Source organism: Myxocyprinus asiaticus, chromosome 32, assembly GCF_019703515.2.
Source record: "Myxocyprinus asiaticus isolate MX2 ecotype Aquarium Trade chromosome 32, UBuf_Myxa_2, whole genome shotgun sequence".
Lineage (NCBI taxonomy): Eukaryota > Metazoa > Chordata > Actinopteri > Cypriniformes > Catostomidae > Myxocyprinus > Myxocyprinus asiaticus.
The window spans coordinates 26,818,972-26,839,758 of record NC_059375.1 but is presented as its reverse complement, the minus strand read 5'-3'; the positions used below and the strand labels follow the sequence as shown (position 1 = coordinate 26,839,758).

The 20,787-nt window shown below is 36.3% G+C and overlaps 1 protein-coding gene across 6 annotated transcripts in view; it reads right to left on the bottom strand.

Moving 5' to 3' along the window:
* Positions 1-265: 265 nt before the first annotated feature.
* arhgap12b (Rho GTPase activating protein 12b) overlaps positions 266-20,787 on the bottom strand; it is a 101,475-nt gene continuing 80,953 nt past the window's right edge. The window contains exons 7-19 of one of the 6 annotated variants that reach the window (XM_051666503.1): positions 17,709-17,780; positions 17,446-17,507; positions 16,155-16,236; positions 14,391-14,516; positions 11,852-11,953; positions 10,215-10,313; positions 10,022-10,121; positions 9,796-9,915; positions 9,382-9,480; positions 9,171-9,248; positions 8,768-8,902; positions 5,674-5,779; positions 266-2,180 (exon numbers count right to left, since the gene is read on the bottom strand). In XM_051666503.1, coding sequence (XP_051522463.1) covers positions 2,006-2,180; positions 5,674-5,779; positions 8,768-8,902; positions 9,171-9,248; positions 9,382-9,480; positions 9,796-9,915; positions 10,022-10,121; positions 10,215-10,313; positions 11,852-11,953; positions 14,391-14,516; positions 16,155-16,236; positions 17,446-17,507; positions 17,709-17,780 — 1,356 coding nt within the window. In that variant the 3' untranslated portion in view covers positions 266-2,005. The remainder of the gene's footprint in view (positions 2,181-5,673; positions 5,780-8,767; positions 8,903-9,170; positions 9,249-9,381; positions 9,481-9,795; positions 9,916-10,021; positions 10,122-10,214; positions 10,314-11,851; positions 11,954-14,390; positions 14,517-16,154; positions 16,237-17,445; positions 17,508-17,708; positions 17,781-20,787) is intronic. The other 5 variants (XM_051666504.1, XM_051666507.1, XM_051666508.1 and 2 more) reach the window with 5 other exon arrangements.

Sequence of the window (20,787 nt, the reverse complement as noted above, 5' to 3'; positions counted from 1 at the left end):
TATTTATGGCATTAGTTTTGAAGGCATCCTCACTTTGCAACTTTTTCACTAGTGCCTAAAACTTTTGCACAGTACTGTTAATACATTTTTATTTAAATATTCTCAAAGTCAGTGTCATAGCATTCACAAAAAAAATTATTTGTTACCTCTGCCCACTCCCTTTTTGTTCATTTGGACTGAAAGTCACACCATATCAACAGTTCCCAAAACATCAAGATGAAAGGCTATAGCACAGGAACAATAAAAATAAACAATAGACCAATAACTCAGTCATTATCACTTTAATATTATCCATGAGTTATTTTCTTCTTCTTTTTAATAAGGATTAGACGTCAGTTTCAGAAACAGCAGTTAGTCTGAAAATTACATTAAAATGTGCAGTTTACGACGCGTGAAGACAATTTCCCATAGCTCTTCCCATTTAAGCAATTACTATCTAATACTCATTTTCTTCATCCATACAACAACAAAATTAGAACAATCTTTTTACTTGTTATTGACACAACTTCAAACCATCACACTTCAATTATTGGTATCTTTTTTTGTACAAGTTCAAGTTCTTTTTTAAGTAATCTGTACATTTGCTTTCTGAATTTTATAAAAAAAAAAGAAAAAAAAAAGAAAAAGAAACAGAGAAGGCGTTTTACATGCGTACCTTCAATTAACACTAACTGCAGTACTATTTCCAATACCATCCTGTCAATTTGTTGCAAGTTGCTTTCCATCCAGTGCTCGAGCGGGAAAGAGGAGATGAAAACTGTGTATTGATTTGAAACTGTGAAAGGCCTAAATGCCAAACTAAGCATCTCACCTTTCTTTTTCCAGTAAACCTCAAGAGATATGAGGGGGAGTGAGAGAGGCTGTGCTTTTAAACCACACATAACACATTTGGAAAACAACCTGGCTCTCTCATACTGTTACACAATTCAGCACAACACAGTCCATGTACTCCAAGAAAACAACACGTTTGACCTCCACAGGCCTCACAAACACAACATTACAAGTCCTGATCTTTCATTAAAGGGATGGTAACTTCCTTAAAAGGCAGAGTTTCTTCAAGCTCTGAGATTTCTATTGGATAAAATGATGAATAGAGTGAGATGAGCATGTATTTTATCCAATAGCATAAAGTCCTGAAGCAAAAATGGCATGGCCTTTCCAGTGAACTTTAGGAAGGTTTGGATGGAAGGAAAATACGGTACAATTGGGTGAAAACACTCAGGGCAACGGGAAAGGTTTTCTCTGAATCTTTCCCATTTGAAACTGGCGACTCCTGCACTAATACTGATTATTAACCATTGACCCCATTGTCCATAGGTCAGTAGTCACTGTCAAATAACACTGCCTTCTTAATACAGTGCACTTTCAGCTTACTCCACAGGAAAAACAAAACACACACAAACAAAAAATAGTAGTAAAGGAATTCCAAGCTTGCGATAGCCTGGATACAAGTCACATACTTGTCTGAAATCAATGAAACTCCAAAATTAGGTCACTTTATATAATTCACTGCAAAGACTTTAAAGCTTCCACTCAGTCCACAGTTTTTATGCTAGTGATCTATACTGGCAATACAGTCCATTCCAGTGTCCAATTTAGGAAGTATTCCCATCTTCCAAAAAGAGTGCATCATGGGGACTAACGATCATCCATAATTGTCCAAAAGTCCATCCAGCTTATTCCAAGCCAAGAGCAGAAATACCTCCACCTCAGGAATGATGATCCAAAGGGTAAAAGTGAAAGGAATTAATGTGTATATCCTCAAAAATATTAAGTGCATAGGAACCTCCTTGTATTTATTTTATTTGTTTATCTCCAGTCACAGTTAATCCATGTTTTTCTGTTTATATCCTCTTTTAAGCTTGGTCCACAGCAGTGGCGCATTATGCGTTATGATAAGCCTGTCTTGATTTTCTTTTAGTGCAATGCATATGAGATGTTAAAGTTTCAAAGAATTCATTTTCAGGTGGCATCACTTGGAGATACATAACCTTCCAGAGATGTTCTACCTGCCAAAAATGTTCTCATACTCTAGAAGGATGAGTTCTACAATCTGATTCTGATAGACCATGTAAACCGCCATATTGCCCGTCTCAATTTCCGGCCGCAACAGGGTTGGCCCGAACACGATAGCCACGCTCTGGGTAGTCATCCTGTTCACCTCGCCATGATCTATCACCCTGCAAAACAGAGAGAGAGAGAGAGAAAGACTGAAAGAATATTCACTTCATTTTTTAACACGGAGTTACTGTTTTGCTTTCCTGTAAATTTGTTCAGATGTGACCGTCATAAATGGCAGAGCTTCATCTTTTGTGAATACAGAGTTTCCATTTGTCTGACAAAGATGTTATGCAAGGGGAATATGTGGCAGGTAAATCAAAATTTGTTTAGCTGCAACAAACAAATCTACTCCACATTAAAATGCAGTGTTCCCAATGCCACTTATTTTATATTAGGAAAAAAATGTTTGGGGTATTGTGCTAAAATTAAACAAATACAGATCCCTTGTCCCTGCAATGGCTAAATGTCAGCCCGTAATTTTTCTGGAACGTTGTGCCTCCATCCTCCATTTTGAGTTACAGTGAACCGAGAGCCATTTAAATGCAAATGGAGGCAAAGGCAAATGTCATTGTGCATGTTTGATATAGCAATTACGATCGTGACTCAATACCCGTCTTGAGTTACATTCAAAATTACACAGTAAGGCAATGTAGGGAAAATGATTCACTCTATATGTAGAGTGAAAATGGAGTTCATCTTCATTTATTTCCCACTTAATTTTAACTTGCCAACTCAAAGAAGCCAAAACTAAGTGTATTGAAAGTTTACACCTAAAACACATAACTAGAATTTATCTTAAACTTATGCACATGCACAGACACTAAATATAGTGTTGGCATTTTAGAAATAAGAAAGCTTGTTTTTGCACAGCTTGAATAGTCTGTTTCATAAAAGATCATTCTCACTCCTATACGGCCAATTACTACAGAGGGAGCAAGGGACACTTTGACCACTGTCTTTTACAATGCTGAGTGCAAAATTAAGTTTGAGACCTGAACAGACCAAATCATGGGTAAATCACACATTTTTGTTTTGCCAGTTATTGCCTTTTGACTCGTACCAACATGATGGCTCTAAAAATACTTCAGTAAAAGGTGCAAGCTGAAATCATTATCTTCAAGCAGGGTTTTTTTTTTTCTTTCATTTATTTAATTATTTTAGACATGGGCAATCAGTTGTTCAGATCAACTAAGCCCACAGTCCGTTTACTAACCATCTAAAGCATATCGCACACAAAAATGGCTACGTTCCAATCTGATTGCCTGGCTTTATGCAACTTTTGGGAGAATGGGAATGCAGGTTTTAATCAGACTGGCAGGAAACAAAGCTGTGCTTACGAGGTACCAGGCTGCTACAACAGCCCCTTTCCCGCATACAGTTCTGGTACTTCCCACTAGAACTTTCTAGATGAGAACTATTAAAGGGATAGTTCAACCAAAAATGAAAATTCTCTAATTATTTACTCTCCCTCATGCCATCCAAGATGTGCATAGATTTTCTTTCTTCTGCTCTACACAAACGGACATTTTTAGGAGAATATCTCAGCTCTGTACATGCATTCAATGCAAGTGAATGGTGGCCAGAACTTTGAAGGTCCAAAAAGCACATAAAGGAAACATAAATTAATCCATACGACTCCAATGGTTAAATCCATGTCTTCAGAAGTGATATGATAGGTGTCTGTGAGAAACAGATCGATATTTAAGTCCTTTTTTACTTTCATTCTCCACTTTCACATTTTTCTTTTGTTTTTGGCGATTCACATTTTTTCTGCATATCACCACCTACTGGGCAGGGAGGAGAATTTTTAGTAAAAAGGACTTAAATATTGATACGTTTCTCACCCACACCTATCCTATCACTTCTGAAGACATTGATTAAACCACTGGAGAAATGTGGATTACTTTTATTATGCCTTTATGTACTTTTTGGACCTTTTCTGGCCACCTTTCACTAGCATTGTATGGACCTTCAGAGCTGAACTATTCTTGTAAAATCTAACTGTGTCTTCAGTTTACAGTCTCATCTCTCCTCTCACTGCAGCTACAGAGATGCAGCACTGCCCAGTGGTGCCGCAGTGAGAGGAGAGATGAGATGAATTTAACCACGCAGCACACGCTGAACTCAGCGGAAAACATGTTGAAAATGCACTATAAACCTATTTATAAACACAAGCTTTTACAATAAAGGACTTTTTATGACTTGATGCAAGTTAACCATGCAGTAACAGGCACGCAACACTTTCCTCATGTATATTAGATTTCATGAGGTGAAGTTAAATTTCCAACTCTCGATAACCATCTTATTATTTATGTCCGTTATCTCAGTCTAATGACTAGACTTACGAAGGTTTACTATATTAATGACTCTCACCTATAAATCTTTATAAGATATTAAACATTTAATTTTAGGTGCCTAGTAGAAATTTAAGTAGGTACTGTATGCAAGTGCAGAACTGTACATTCAACTTTGTTATCCGAGTTCCATCTGCAACAAAAGAGGCACTTCTTATTTTGGATGGACTGCAATTCTGAACACACATTTTCCAACTGCTCACAGAGATTGCAGTGCCATTTATTATTGTGATATCATTGATTTCAGATAAATGTTCCATAAACGTCACATAAGAATAAACAAACTGTTGTTGGTGGCTTTATATGACAATCAGACTGTATTTTCTTCTTAAAGTGGGCAGATCATTACCAGAATAATCAGCAAAGTGGACCAGACTTTATGTTGATCAAAACCTGGTTTTAGAAGACTAGATGACACTTAATAAAAGAGCCTGGAACCTCATTAACAAAACACACGACAACATAAAACAACAACAAGCTTAAGCAGCACCTAATGCGTCTGGAATATCTTGTTAAGAATTGCTTAATGTCACAGTCAAGAACTGCTTACACGGCCTGTTTTTAGGCAATTTTAATACATGAGCTGCAAATAATAACACTGCAATAAGCATATGATTACAGACAGCTGCCTCTGGATTAACAGTCTGATGACCTATATCACACTCCAACTTTTCTGTATAACAGCATGTGTAAAAGTGAATCAATTATTACACAATTTTCATTTGTGAGTGAACTATCCTTTTATTAAAAGCCCTTCATGTTCTCCCACTGTCTCTATCACTTTGTCTTCTACTCTCTCTCTCTCTCTCTCTCTCTCTGTTTGTCAAGACAATCTCTCTCTCCTGCTCTTTGTGGCTCAAGCATCACACCCTAGTGCCAATGGCAATGCATCAAGAGGATGTGGTGTCCAGTCTCTTCCTCTCTCTTTCTGACCATCTCTGCTCCACATGTCTGCCTCTCTCATAATGATGTAGTTGGCCAGTCTCCAGGTCTGTCCCAGTAATGGATACAGTGAGATAACTCGATAGAGGCTTGTGCAGATCACCAACCATACCCTCCTCACCTCGAACAATCACACACACTATACAGCACTGGCCTGAATCAATAATGAATGATGATGGTTTGGAACGGAAGGCTTATTAACTCAAAATAGCAAATCCATCCTAGCTAAAATAAATAAATAAACTACTCTCTCATGTAACAGCTGGGTGAATAATACACACACACGTCCATTAAAAACATTGGCAGGAGCCCTTACCTTTTTAGGTGTTTGAATAAAACTTTCATTGTTTCCTGATTCGGTTTTGGCAACTGTTTGATCAAGTCTTTTATGGATTGGACTCGCTGCTTGTAATCAGAGTTTTCTGAAAATGAAGCAAAATGAAAAAGAGCAGGATTAGGATACTAAGATGCTGTGGATGAGCCAGTGCTGGGAATGAGATGAAGAACTATTCCCATGTCACACTGCTCCATCTTGTGGCTGATGCTACATAACGCTATGCTGGGTGTGTAAAAAAAAAAAAAAAAAAAAAAAAAACATTGGGCCCATTCATGAAACACCAGCAGAACGAATTTCTGCATATACAAACATTTATGGACAAGTTGGAGAAAGAATCACCATTGGCAGACTTTTGACGACACGTAAGCTTAATGTAACTGAAAACATATTAAGCAAACCGGAAAGGGGGCATCTTCATATATAGTTTTCATATATATGACTTCACGTGTATATTTTAGTTCATATTTCGCTTTTCGTCAGTTTAATAAAATTTTAGATTTTTAAAAATGTACAGGTTTCATATTCTATCAATTTATATGTCATGTAATTGCATGTATAACTGTTTGAAAATGTATACATGTTTTTATAGGATATTTTAGATTCAATACATGTTAAACTCAATTGACAGCATTTGTGGCATAATGCTGATTACCACAAAAAATTATTTCAACTCGTCCTTCCTTTTCTTTAAAAAAAAAAAAAAAAAAAAATCGAGGTTACAGTGAGGCACTTACAATGGAAGTAAATGGGGCCAATTTTTGGAGGGTTTAAAGGCAGAAATGTGAAGCTTATAATTTTATAAAAGCACTTACATTAATTCTTCTGTTAAAACTCATGTATTATTTGAGCAGTAAAGTTGTTTAAATCATCATTTTTACAGTTGTTTTAGAGTTTTTGACATTAGATCGTCATGGAAATGAAGTTATAAAATTGACTATAACTTTACTCGGAAAAGGTTAGTAATAGATTTTATCACACTAAAATCATGTTCACACACATTTTGTTCACGTCTTGTAGCTATAGAGTATTTTAACATTTATGGATTGGCCCCATTCACTTCTATAGTAAATGCCTCACTGTAAACCAGATTTTTGCTCTCTATTTTTATTTATTTGTTTATTTATTTATTTTTTGAAGAAAAGGAGGGGCAAGTCAAAATACATTTTTGTGGCAATCAATATTATGCCACAAACACTGTCGATTGAGCTTTACTTGTATTGAACCTGGAATATTCCTTTAACATAAAATATTCACAAGGTTGAAACCTAATAATAAAAAATTTAATTTCAAATATAACATTTAAGTGCTACTATATCAAAAGTACTATTGTAAAAAAAACTAAAAAACATTAGGTTTATGGGGCAGGGCTTTGCACCGGTTTTTGCACTGGGTGCAAATAACGAGAGAGAAGTTGCACAGTTGTTTTTACCTCATCCGTGCAATGTGTGATTAGAATGAATGTTTACTTTTAGACATTATTCAATGAAAGTGAAAGTGGAGATCTCATCTCACACATATCAAGTCAAAGCGAACTTTACTCGCATAATGTGTATTGACTTAGGTGTAAAAATATTTATCATTCAAGTTCTCATGTTTTGCAACACTTTTACCTTCCAACAAACATCCAAAAGACATGTTACACTGGTCTGTAGCCATGCTATAAAACCAAGAATGTTGTGAAAACAGTCTGTGAAAAAGTTTAAGCTAAATCAGTTGACGTGGTTAAATGCAATGTAAATGTAACTATGGCATATCACGCCTCAATTAAAGCGATGGTGTCACTGCAATCTATGACAGCTCCAGACCTACTGCACTGCAGCCAAACAAAGGTCAGTTTCACTCAGAGTGTGTGCGCTCATGAGACACAACACAGTAAAAGGATCTCGTTGCTAAAGTTATTCTTCGCCACTACACAACTCAATCACTGGTGAGTGAAATCTGAATGTTTACTAGCCAGTGGATAATAACAGACTTTTTTTAGTCGCATAACGTAAAATTTGGTCACATATGCACATGATTTGCTCACAATGTAGAGGGCTGGTATATCATTTATAAATCTATTCTGGTTTTATGAAGGATTTTTTGACCAATTCATTTCCAAGATATTTCCATGACTTTTCCATTCCAGTCATTCGGATAACTGGATGAGGATTTTTGTAAATCATTTTACAGAGAGAGTGAGAGACCGTACTGATGAAGAGCAATTTGTAGCCAATGAGGTTAGCAGAGGTTAAAGGGATAGTTCACTCAATAATGAAAATTCTCTCATTATTTACTCACCCTAATGCCATCCCAGATGTGTATGACTTACTTTCTTCTGCTGAACACAAACGAAGATTTTTAAAAGAATATCTCTGCTCTGTAGGCCCATACAATGCAAGTACCAAGCTCAACAAGCAAGTGTTTTTTAAGCTCCAAAAAGCTTCAACGACTTCAGTGGTTAAATCCTTTTCTTCAGAAGTGATATGATAGGTGTATGATAGGCGCTTCTAAAGACATAGATTTAACCCCTGAAGTCATTTGGATTACTTTTATGCTGCCTATATATGCTTTTTATGGACCTTCAATGTTCTGGCCAACATTCACTTGCATTGTATGGACCTACAGAGCTGAAATATTTTTATAAAAATCTTTGTTTGTGTTTAACAGAAGAAAGACAGCCATACACATTTGGGATGGTATGAGGGTGAGTAAATGATGAGAGAATTTTGGGGTGAACTATCCCTTTAACTAGAAAAGTTTATATTTACTATAGAAATTTAAAAAAAAAATTTTTCACTGATATTTACAGGTTTTCCATGACTGTGGGAACCCTACATATTGTAGCCTTGCTATTAACCGCTGAGACAAAGTGTACATGGAATTTACAAACAGCAAAACACAAAAAGACACACCCACACACAAAATAATAATAATAATAATAATAACTGCTACAACCAACCATTTCTGAGACATAGCTCCTAACACCTTTGTAGTTCATATTAAACCTAATTATGTCTGCTTGCATACCAATCAAATAAGTTTTTTCTTAAGATTAAAAGCTTTGCCCAGACAGGCACATAAATGAACTCACTGATGGCTTCAACAAAATCATTAAAGGATGTGTAGGTAAACAGGGGTTCTGGAAGCTCCCGGAAAAACATCTTCAGAGCACCTGTAGTCACATGGATGTCTTCCCATTTATTTTCTTCCAGATTCACTTTTTCATCTGCAGATGTAAACACATAATTTACACCAATTCAGATCAAAGAATGACACAGCAAATCAGACTGCCGTTCAAGATGAAACTTACCCAAGGAAATTAAGCTATTGTACTACTGAATAAAACATGATCATAAAAATATTTTTCCATTGTCAGAGCTCATCTACATTTTTAAACTTTATCTTCTAGAAAATGAGATGTGAGTGACACCTATATGAGAGATTGTACCATTTTATACAACTACATGCATGCAGACAGACACAAGAGTCCTTACCGTGATTGACTGCAAAACGCAGTTTCTGGATGACTGCCAGGTTTCCACTGACTCTGTACAAGCCATCAACATTCAAGCCTGAGCAGAAGAAAGAGAAATGGGAGAAGAAGCCATTGTCTTGGTTTAATAGCCTGAACATAATGTTACATCTCATAAATTGTAATATATTTGTATTAATCAATGAATTTATAAAATAAATGCAGATGAGTACCTGTACTCTCCACATGCTCAATGCACATCTTGATAAAGTTGGGTACAGAGGTTCCCTCTCTCTGACACAGGGCAGTCAAACTGCAGCCAAACACCTGATCTGAAAACAAACAGTAAAATTCAGCCAGCTTGTTTTTCACCAAAAACAATTGTATGCCTTCAGAAGACTTGGAATATGACATATGAGCCACATGGACTACTTTTATGACACTTTTGTGTTCTTTTTTTAAGCTTTAAAGTGAGTCATTATCAACTGCTATTGTATTGAAATCAGCCAAATCCCTCTTTTGTGTTCCACAGAAGAAAGAAAGTCATATGAGTTTGAAGTAAATTAATTTTTGAAATAAATTTCATTTTTGAGTGAACTATTCCTTGAACAGCTCTAGATGAATGTGCACATAATGGTGGGTGTTACCTTTGATGTAACCCTTGTCTCGGACAGCCTGTAAGGTGGGTCTCCGTGTGAGAAACTTTTTTAGCTTGACTCTTGTCTTCTTTTGTTCGGAGGACTCCATACTGGAGGTGTTCTTCACTGCTGCACAAACGCAAAAGCGTTTACATGAACGGCTCCAAGTTTGAGTCAGGATACACAAACCTTATTTTAAAGTTATGATGTGTTTATGTCTGTGTGTATTTTGTACCTCTTTTCTTTGAGTCTCTATGTTCTTTCTCTTTGTCTTGCTTCTCAGTTCCAGGAGATTCAGGCATGTCCTCTTCAATGGCCTCATCAGACTCCCATGCCTACAGTGTGCACATTATTAATACATTGTGCAAGTTATTTATTTGTCTATTGTAATCAAACGGTTGCACTGGTAGAGTGTGTATTTCACCCACATATGTGTTGATGGTCTCAGCCAGGGCTCTGTACCAGTCATTAATCACACTGTCTATCTCTGACTGGATCAGCAGCTCTGTGCCCACTCGTGTCTTCAACTGGAAGGGTCAAAGTTCAGACTGAAGTTAATCGGATCATATTAGGCAGAGGCAGGAGTCAGAACAGCTTCAGTTACCGAAAAAGAAATATAGAAAACTGATATTCAGGGTCCCCCAAATACATTTTCATGAATTTTCTGATTTCTGTGTTTGTGATTACTGAATACAGATTTTAAATAATCATTTGATTTGTTAACGGATCATTTAGACCGATTTGTGAAACGTTGAGATGATTCAGAAAAAAAAAAGAATGTAATCAAAAGAACATTTCACCTAAAAACATGATGTCACTATGGCTTATGAGCATGTTTTTTCTTTACAAAAGCAATATCTAGCTGTTTATATATTTTAGAGCAGAGAAAAACTAAAATATTGTATAAAGAAATATTGTAGAAACTTCCATGCCTGAAAAACAATTTTTAAAATTCCCTGATATTTCCAGGTTTTTAGTGGGAACCCTGGACATTATCTTCTGCTAATTTACAAAAAAACTGCACTGTAATTACTTTTAACATTCCATTACCCCTTAAACGCATACCTCAGGTCATTAGTGACCCAGGACCTCATTCCACCCCCAGTACCTCATCCATTTTTTGAAGTTGTGCCTACACCTCTTTACTATTGCTCAATCTCTCTCTTATAAATAGTGTAGCACACACACACACACAAACACACACACACAAAATGCCAAAATAGCCAAAAAAGTATTTTTTTTATAATGGGATAAGTGTATAAGGTAATTTAAGACCACAGATATGTAATAGTGTCGAAATCATAAAATTATATTTTTATGATTTCTTTATTTCAAGAGAAATGAGCACTATTTTCATACAAATAAATACTGTATCACGTTGATTTTCTGTGCAACAATGAATTAACAACAATGGTGATTTATCAGTATTTCATATGCGTGTACACATACATATTATACATGCTATTTCTTACTCAAGGTGGCACTGTTGTTTCATTGATTGACTAGATTTACATCTGACATTGCTGTTTGATGAAGAAAAAAACGTGAAAGTAAACTATAGCAAGTGAACAGTATGATATGACTATTGTACTACTATTTGGGTGTACTACTGAAATTATGTAAGTTGTCCATCTATTAAGACTCAATAAGTGCATGAGAAAATACATATGTGTATCTTATGTGTGGCTCAATATGTGTTTGACAGCCAGTTACGCCTCATAAAATTTCAGTGTGAAAGTAATGAATCCTGTTTTAGATTTGTCCTGATTTGTTGCATTATCTCTTTGATAGATGAAAAATAAAACATCAAAATATATCAAATATATAGATTTTAATCTATTATTTTCTAACTGTCTTGAAAATATTTTGAAAATTTGACACTATCTGGGCATTTTGTAGATCCATTTGTGACTGATATACTGTAAATGACGGGTTTGTAAAAACTTGAATATGTAAGAGTGTTTGGTGAAATTTTCATGCATTTAAGGGTTAAATACAGCAAATGAACCAAAAATGTTAAAACAGAAAATGTTTCCAAAAAGTCTGAGAAATTAATCTGACTCACCTCAATAACATGCTTCTTGCTAGATTTCTCTTTGGAAGCCCACTCGATTGAACCTCCTCGAAGATCCACTGTGAATTCTGGTTTGGACTGGTTCCCTCCAAACTTTAATTGAATAAGACAGTTTGCATATGTATACAATCTAAATCCTGTCACTCTCGATAAATCATATTTTAGGAGTTATTCAAGATTCACTTGAGTTCAGTGATGTTAAACATCAGCTATATTGGTATTCCTGTGTCAAAAGTGAGTTATGAAGCACACTGCATTTTAGGTGTCAATTAGTAATGGGTGGTAGGAAATGTCAGATAATATTAGAAAAAAATAAATAAAAATAGGTTAGACTCGAAATGTAAATGCACAAAGCACAAACTTCAATGTTTCATAATTTATGGCCCAGATTTGCAAATAGTATTCTGTATATGCCTTGCATAATGCTAAGCTCCAATATCTATTAATATCTATAATGATAATCCAAATTAAAAAATATATATATATTTTTTTTTACACATTCCAAAGGCACAAAACAATTTAGTCTTAATATGCAGAAATGCATGCCAGTAAATAATGGGTTCTCACTGCATCCACTTTCTTTTAGTATGTCAAATAACCATTTCTAGAGTTGGTAAAAGTTTAAAAAAAACACCTTCTCTCGCTAGTGGAACCAACTTCAAACACATACAGCTGAAGTCAGAAGTTTACATACACTTAGGTTGAAGAACTCATTTCTTAACCAATCCACAGATTTCTTATTAGCAAACTATAGTTTTGGCAAGTCGTTTAGGACATCTACGTTGTGCATGACACGAGTAATTTTTCCAACAATAGTTTATAGATAGATTTTTTCACTTTTAATTGACTATATCACAATTCCAGTGGGTCAGAAGTTTACATACACTAGTTAACTGTGCCTTTAAGCTGCTTGGAAAATTCCAGAAAATGATGTCAAGCCTTTAGACAATTAGCTTCTGATAGGAGGATGTATTTTAAGGACTACCTTCAAACTCAGTGCCTATTTGCCTGACATCATGGGAAAATCAAAACAAATCAGCAAAGACCTCAGAAAAAAAACTGTGGACCTCCACAAGTCTGGTTTATCCTTCGGAGCAATTTCCAGATGCCTGAAGGTACCATGTTCATCTGTACAAACAAGTATAAACACCATGGGACCACACAGCCATCATACCGCTCAGGAAGGAGATGCATTCTGTCTCCTAGAGAAGAACATAGTTTGGTGCAAAAAGTGCAAATCAATCCCAGAACAACACTAAAGGACCTTGTGAAGATGCTGGAGGAAACAGGTAGACAAGTATCTATATCCACAGAAAAACAAGTCTTATATCGATATAACCAGAAAGGCTGCTCAGCAAGGAAGAAGCCACTGCTCCAAAACCACCATAAAAAAGCCAGACTACAGTTTGGAAGTGCACATGGGGACAAAGATCTTACTTTTTGGAGAAATGTCCTCTGGTCTGACAAAACAAAAATTGAACTGTTTGGCCATAATGACCACTGTTATGTTTGGAGGCAAAAGGGTGAGGCTTGCAAGCCAAAGAACACCATCCCAACCGTGAAGCATTGGGGGGGGGGGATAAAGTTGTTGGGGCTGCTTTGCTGCAAGAGGTACTGGTGCACTTCACAAAATAGATGGCATCATGAAGAAGGAATATTTTGTGGATATATTGAAGCGACATCTCAAGACATCAGCCAGGAAGTTAAAGCTTGGTCGCAAATGGGTCTTCCAAATGGACAATAACCCCAAGCATACTTCCAAAGTTGTGGCAAAACGGCTTAAGGGCAACAAAGTCAAGGTATTGGAGTGACCATCACAAAGCCCTGACCTCAATCCGATAGAAAACTTGTGGGTAGAACTGAAAAAGCATGTGCGAGCAAGGAGGCCTACAAACCTGACTCAGTTACACCAGTTCTGCGTGGAGGAATAGGCCAAAATTCCAGCAACTTATTGTGAGAAGCTTGTGGAAGGCTACCCAAAATGTTTGACCTAAGTTAAACAATTTAAAGGCAATGCTACCAAAACATTCCACTGGGAATGTGATAAAAGAAATAAAAGCTGAAATAAATCATTCTCTCTACTATTATTCTGACATTTCACATTCTTAAAATAAAGTAGTGATCCTAACTGACCTAAGACAGAGAATGTTTTCTACGATTAAATGTCAGGAATTGTGAAAAACTGAGTTTAAATGTTTTTGCCTAAGGTGTATGTAAACTTCTGACTTCAACTGTAACAAGGGGACAAAAAGTGCGGAAGACAGGCAGAAAGAAGGACGTGCAGTTAATTAGAGACAAGCTACCCTTTCCAGCTGATCTGAAAACAGTTCCACATTTCAACTTTCATATGTGCTGTAAAGCTTTCGGTTTGAATGACTTTTGTTTTGTACTAAATTTCTAAATAAATTTTTTTTAAATCATTTGCTGAACTGTTCTATCAAATTCTGAATTGCCAACATCTTTAAATGATGCAAAACTGTTCCTAGATCAGCTTAGAGGGCACATTCTGTCCAGAGAAGTTGACACATACAGAGGGAGCCCGGGCACGCCTACAGTACGTCTTATAAGACACTGCAGGGCGGGGCTTAATCAAACGCTTCCAGGTACTTAGCAACGAAAGGAGGAGTTCAGGGAAGGAACCATTGCGGCAGTACGACTTTGAAGAGACAGAAGAGATGGAAAGAATAAAGGAATAGAATAGAATAAAAAGAGTGATGATGCATGACAACAGACTCACAACACACATGGGAGATATAAATGAAGGAGAGAGGAAAAACATAGCAAGAGAACTAACATTATTAAAGGTGCACTCAGTAATTTTAAAATGTATGTTGCGCCTAGCCATTATGGCAGTCTTGGACTTATACTGACACCTAGTGGTGTGGATGCAGCTTCACACAAAAGCATTAACAGCCAGCCATGGTTCCTTTATTCAGCGAGCGAAAGGGTTCATTAACAGGGTAGTTACAAAAACAAAATGAGCAGTATTTGGTTGGTCTTGTGATCTCAACATGTTAGCCCCCATGAGACACTCCATGTTCTATAATAAAAGCTGTTTATTCCACTAATAAGATGGGAGTCTTCATTTCCTGTGAGTGTACATACAGTGTTTTATTCATTTCTTTATACACCGATCAGCCACAACAATAAAAGCACTTGCATAATATTGTGTAGGTCCCCTTCGTGCCACCAAATCAGCGCCAACCCGCATCTCAGAATAGCATTCTGAGATAATATACTTCTCACCACAATTGTACAGAGCGGTTATCTGAGTTACCGTCGACTTTGTCAGTTTGAACTAGTCTGACCATTCTCTGTTGACCTCTCTCATCAACAAGGCGTTTCCATCCACAGAACTGCTGCTCACTGGATGTTTTTTTGTTTTTGGCACCATTAGACTGTTGTGCGTGAAAATCCCAGGAGATCAGTAGTTACAGAAATACTCAAACCAGCTCATCTGGCACCAACAATCATGCCACGGTTCAAATCACTGAGATAAAATTTTTTCCCATTCTGATGGTTTATGTGAACATTAACTGAAGCTCCTGACCCGTATCTACATGATTTTATGCACTGCACTGCTGCTACATGATTGGCTGATTAGACAATGGATGATTGTTGGTACCAGATGGGCTGGTTTGAGTATTTCTGTAACAGCTGATCTCCTGGGATTTACATCTTGTTGTGTGTGAATGGTGCAAAACAAAAAACATCCAGCGAGGGGCAGTTCTGCGGACGGAAACGCCTTGTTGTTGAGAGAGGTCAACAGAGAATGGCCAGACTGGTTCGAACTGACAAAGTCTACGGTAACTCAGATAACCGCTCTGTACAACTGTGGTGAGAACAATAGCATCTCAGAATGCTATTCTGAGATGCGGGTTGGCACTGTTTTGGTGGCACGAGGGGGACCTACACAATATTAGGCAGGTGGTTTTAATGTTGTGGCTGATCAGTGTATGTAAAACTTTTTAATGAGGAAAAAATGACTGAATGCACCTTTAATTATTTCAATTCTAAATGCAACAATTCACAAGTTAAACTACTACAGTTACAGGATGACATACAGTAAAATACTGTAAACCACAATGTCATCTAGGCCTGTTGTTGGAACATGGTCTTAACACTGAATGTGGATGCAGTTTGCATGGTGTACTGTGGGATAAATGCTGAAATGATGCTGCCAGCCATCATTACAAAGTCAAACACTAAACATTTTGAAGAGAATAATTCCACAGCTGCCCCAGGGAACGCATCCTTGTAGTAGAGCCTGACAGGAATTTTCCTGAACACATACCCAGCTGGTGCCGCTGCCCTGACCCTTTGCAAAGAGCAACGAGGATCCCTGCAGGACAGTCCAGGTGGAGGCCCAATTCTTTCTGCAGGAAACAATAAAGACAAAACAGCACAACTGTGTCACCGTTCTAAAAATCAACTAAGAAAAGGAGGAACGGCAGTCGCAAAGTAATATTATTGTGATATTTAGTCACATACAATATGGGAATTCTTCTTAGTATCAAGTAACTTTAGAGACAATGCAAGTACTTTTGAAAACCCAAAAAACAATTTACAATAGGGTCTAAAAGTCTGAGAACACTTATGAAAACCCTTTTATTTTGCATTTTTCTAATGTAATACCATTTTGTCTTTCATTACAAATTATCAACGTAACAACTGGAGTGAAATATTGAATTATAAAATTAACCATTTCAGAATTTCTTCTTGGTATGTCCCCCTTTGGCTTTAAACATGTGCACACAGCACACAGCATGTGCTTGAGCTGGCATGGACCCCAGCATGATTTAAGAATGTTCAAAAGAGTATCTTGTGTGCTTCAATGGAGGCAAGGAAATTTTACCTTTTGTTCAAAGGAGTTAACATGGTCAATGTCACAAATTTGTTTGTATAGTGACCAGTTAGTTACTTAAAAATAGTAATCCACTTCAAATTACTAATTATTTCTCTAAAAAACATAATCGGATTACTTTACTAATTACTTAATTGAAAAGTAATCACATTACTAATTACTTTTAAGTTACTTTCTAAAACACTTTTCCGCTCATCAAATTCAAAATAATTTCTATATTCCTCTCGTTCATTGTTACACACAAGTTACACACTCAGCACCTCACATTTCTCTTCACAATGACTCGAACGGGCCATAACTCATGCATTCTACAGAAATAATATATTAGAAATAAGCATATCCCTATATTGTACTTAAAATATTTAAATTAATTGAAAGCCAGTAACTGTATTCTCATTACAAGAATTTAAAATGTAATGCATTACACTACTTTTTTAAATAAAGTAATTAGATTACAATAACTAATTACTTTGTAATTGTATCACACCCAACACTGATAGTGACCTAGAAATAGTGCAAAATCTTAAATGTTTCTTATTATTTTTTACATCATAATGTTTCATTTTTCAACGTGTCCTCCGACTTTTACACCCCACTGTATATATTAATAACAGTAATGTGTAAGATTATTATTACTATCTTATTAAATACTTTAAAACATCCATTTATCCCTGGCCAATACAAGACATTAATATGCAATATACAGAGATGCAATCTTTACCTGACTTTCTTGCCATGTTCAGTGATCTTGGTGACATTGAGCACACCACACTTCTCTGAGGGCTATGAAGAGTAAAAAAGAAATGACACTTGAATTAATAAAATAATCAAAAATGTACAGAAAACTTTTTTCATTAATTTTGCATGATTCTTTCTGGATATTGATTGGGATATTTTTGGAAATTAAAAAGTGATCAGAGACTGATATGATAATACATTGTAAGGAGCATGCACACAAGCATATAGGTTAGTGTGTATACTAACGGTGTACAGGTGTTTTGGTGAAGAGGGGCAGGAGTCTGATTCAGGAGAGATCTGTTTGGCATTTACAGACTCCTGCAAGTTAAAAAGCAGAAAAGGCAATGAGGTAAACCCTCCGATTAGAAGAGGTTAGTTAGAGGATGGATGAAAAGATATTAGTTCAAGTCTGAAGGCAGTTCAGAGTCTCCTGATACAAAAAAGCAGGCACATCAGTGTTCCCACGATGGGACGGATAACGGTCAGAATTGTAATATCACTCTAACTGTACGTATCCACTGGCACAGACTGAGCAGGCGTGTTGTCATTTCAATCTCTATGAGAGCAGAGCAATGGATTGAGGGATTGCCAGTGGAGCAGATCAATTAGTAAACGACTTTCACAAAGCTGAGAAATGCTAAACTTCATGCAAATGAGAGGATAAAACAAACAGCGGCAGCCAGTAGCTTTTTGTGTTTCAAAATCTGCCAAATGTGCTGGAGGTTAAAATCACATTATTTTAATATTAAATTCAGATTTTAAATGCATTTTGCATGCTTTCATTGTGGCTAGGCTGTGGCTGGGTTAAAGGGATAGTTCACCCAAAAATGAAAATTTCTCTGGAAATGTACTCACCCTCATGCCATCCCAGATGTGTATGACTTTCTTCTGCTGAACACAAACAAAAAAGCTCAGCTCTGTAGGTCCATACAATGAAAGTGAATGGTGGCCAAAACTTTGAAGTTTTAAAAAGAACAAAGGCAGCATAAAAGTAATCCATACGGCTCCAGTGGTTTAATCCAGGTCTACTGAAGCGATAGGATTGGTGTGGTAAGAAACAAATCAATATTTAAGTCCTTTTTTTTTTTTTTTTTAGCATACATTCTCCTCCCTGTCCAGTAGGTGGTGAGATGCATGAAGCATGCAAACTGCCAAAAACAAAAGAAGAATGTGAGATTTATTGTAAAAAAAGACTTACATATTGGTCTGTTTCTTACACACACCTATTATATCGCTTTAGAAGACATGGATTAAACCACTGGAGTTATATGGATTACTTTTATGCTGCATTTATGTGCTTTATTGATCTTCAAAGTTCAAACTATTCACTTGCTTTGAATGCACCTACAGAGCTGAGATATTCTTCTAAAAATCTTTGTTTTCTGCAGAAGAAAGTCATACACATCTGAGATGGCATGAGGGTGAGTAAATAAAGATTTTTTTAATCGAGAATTTTTATTTTTGTATGCCGTCGTTTTTATATCACCAGAACTTGAATTTGAAAAAGCCTCCAAATTCATGACCTTGAAAAAAGACTGAGTGTAATTTGATGTTATCAAAAAATGTTGCGGTTAATTTTAAATATTTGAAAATATTTTGTGAATTTATTACAACAGACATCAGTGAAAGAATGTGGTTTAATAATGAAACCTACATTTTTAATAATGTGCAAAACATCTTTTCTTTGCTCCTTGGCAATTCACATTGAACGAATTTGATGAAAAGGCAATTAAAATGATTTACTTGCACGCATACATGCCCAGATTACACGATCCCCAGCCAATCTCAGCGGTATATCACTGTAAACAACTCTCATTCAGAAGTTTCAAATGTTTTTTTTTTGTTGTTTTGTGGTCTGATTAATTACAAAACGTCTGTGATGATCATGTCTGCATGAATGTAAGAGCTGCTTTTAACTCATGAAGAACACACAAAAAGTGAAAGCAATCGAGGCAACCAAGGCTAATCTTACAGTATGTGTTGTTTATTGGCTGACATTAGTATATTCGTATATAAAAAATATACTGTAAATTGATATTATAGTACTTTTTGTTTTATTATAATGTGTTACAATCATGACATAGTCTGGGTGTTTTGAACTCAACATTGTCCTATGTGCATTTTCAGTTTAATTGTATGCGACTCCATTGTGTTATATACTATATATATATATATATATATATATATATATATATATATATATATATATATATATATATAGTATATAACACAATGGAGTATATAACACCATTCTGAGTAAATTCTAGAGACTGTTGTGTGTGAAAATCCCAGGAGATCAGCAGTTACAGAAATACCTAAACCAGCCCAGCTGGCACCAACAATCATCCATGTGATTATCTAATCATCCAATCGTGTGGCAGCAGTGAAGTGCATAAAATCATGCAGATAAGGGTCAGGAGCTTCAGTTAATGTTCACATCAACCATCAGAATGGGAAAAAAAAAATTGATCTCAGTGATTTGGACCGTAGCATGATTGTTGGTGCCAGATGGGCTGCTTTGAGTGTTTCTGTAACTGCTGATCTCCTGGGATTTTCACACACAACAGTCTCTAGAATTTACTCAGAATGGTGCCAAAAACAAAAAACATCCGTGAGCGGCAGTTCTGTGGACGGAAATGACTTGTTGATGAGAGAGGTCAACAGAGAATGGCCAGATTGGTTCAAAATGACAAAGTCTACAGTAACTCTGATAACCGCTCTGTACAATTGTGGTGAGAAGAATATCATCTCGTTGCGGGTTGGTGCTGTTTTGGCGGCACGAGGGGGACTTACACATTAGGGCTGAAACGATTAGTTGACGTTATCGACAGCGTCGACAATAAAAAATTGTCTACAAAAATTTTTGTTGTCGAATAGTCATTTGATCTTAACGTAACATAAGATCATATGAAACTCTACTGATTACACACAAGAGCAGCACTGCAGCTCACGCCTGACTGAGGAGAGGAAAAATTACACAGCTTACAGTCCAGACAAACTCTAAACTTTCCAAACAGCTTCAGGTGATGTAGATCGCAAAGTATGAGGGAATTAAAATGCAAAAATAGTAAATAAGTAAATACAGAAGCACTCTCTTTGTGAAATAAGTGGAGCCGGAGCTGACGCTCAGCTTAAGCAAAACTTGCATGTCAAGTGTCTTTAAAGGAAACACCCCGGCGTTACATCTTTAATGCCGTTCTATTTAACGCGTTATAGCTTTATTAAAGTTAAAATAATAAGGAAACTATCATTTCTCTGTGCGGTCAGCGCCTCTTCTATGAGTTGCGTGAAGTGTCCTGATCTAAGGGGGAGAGATTGAAACTGC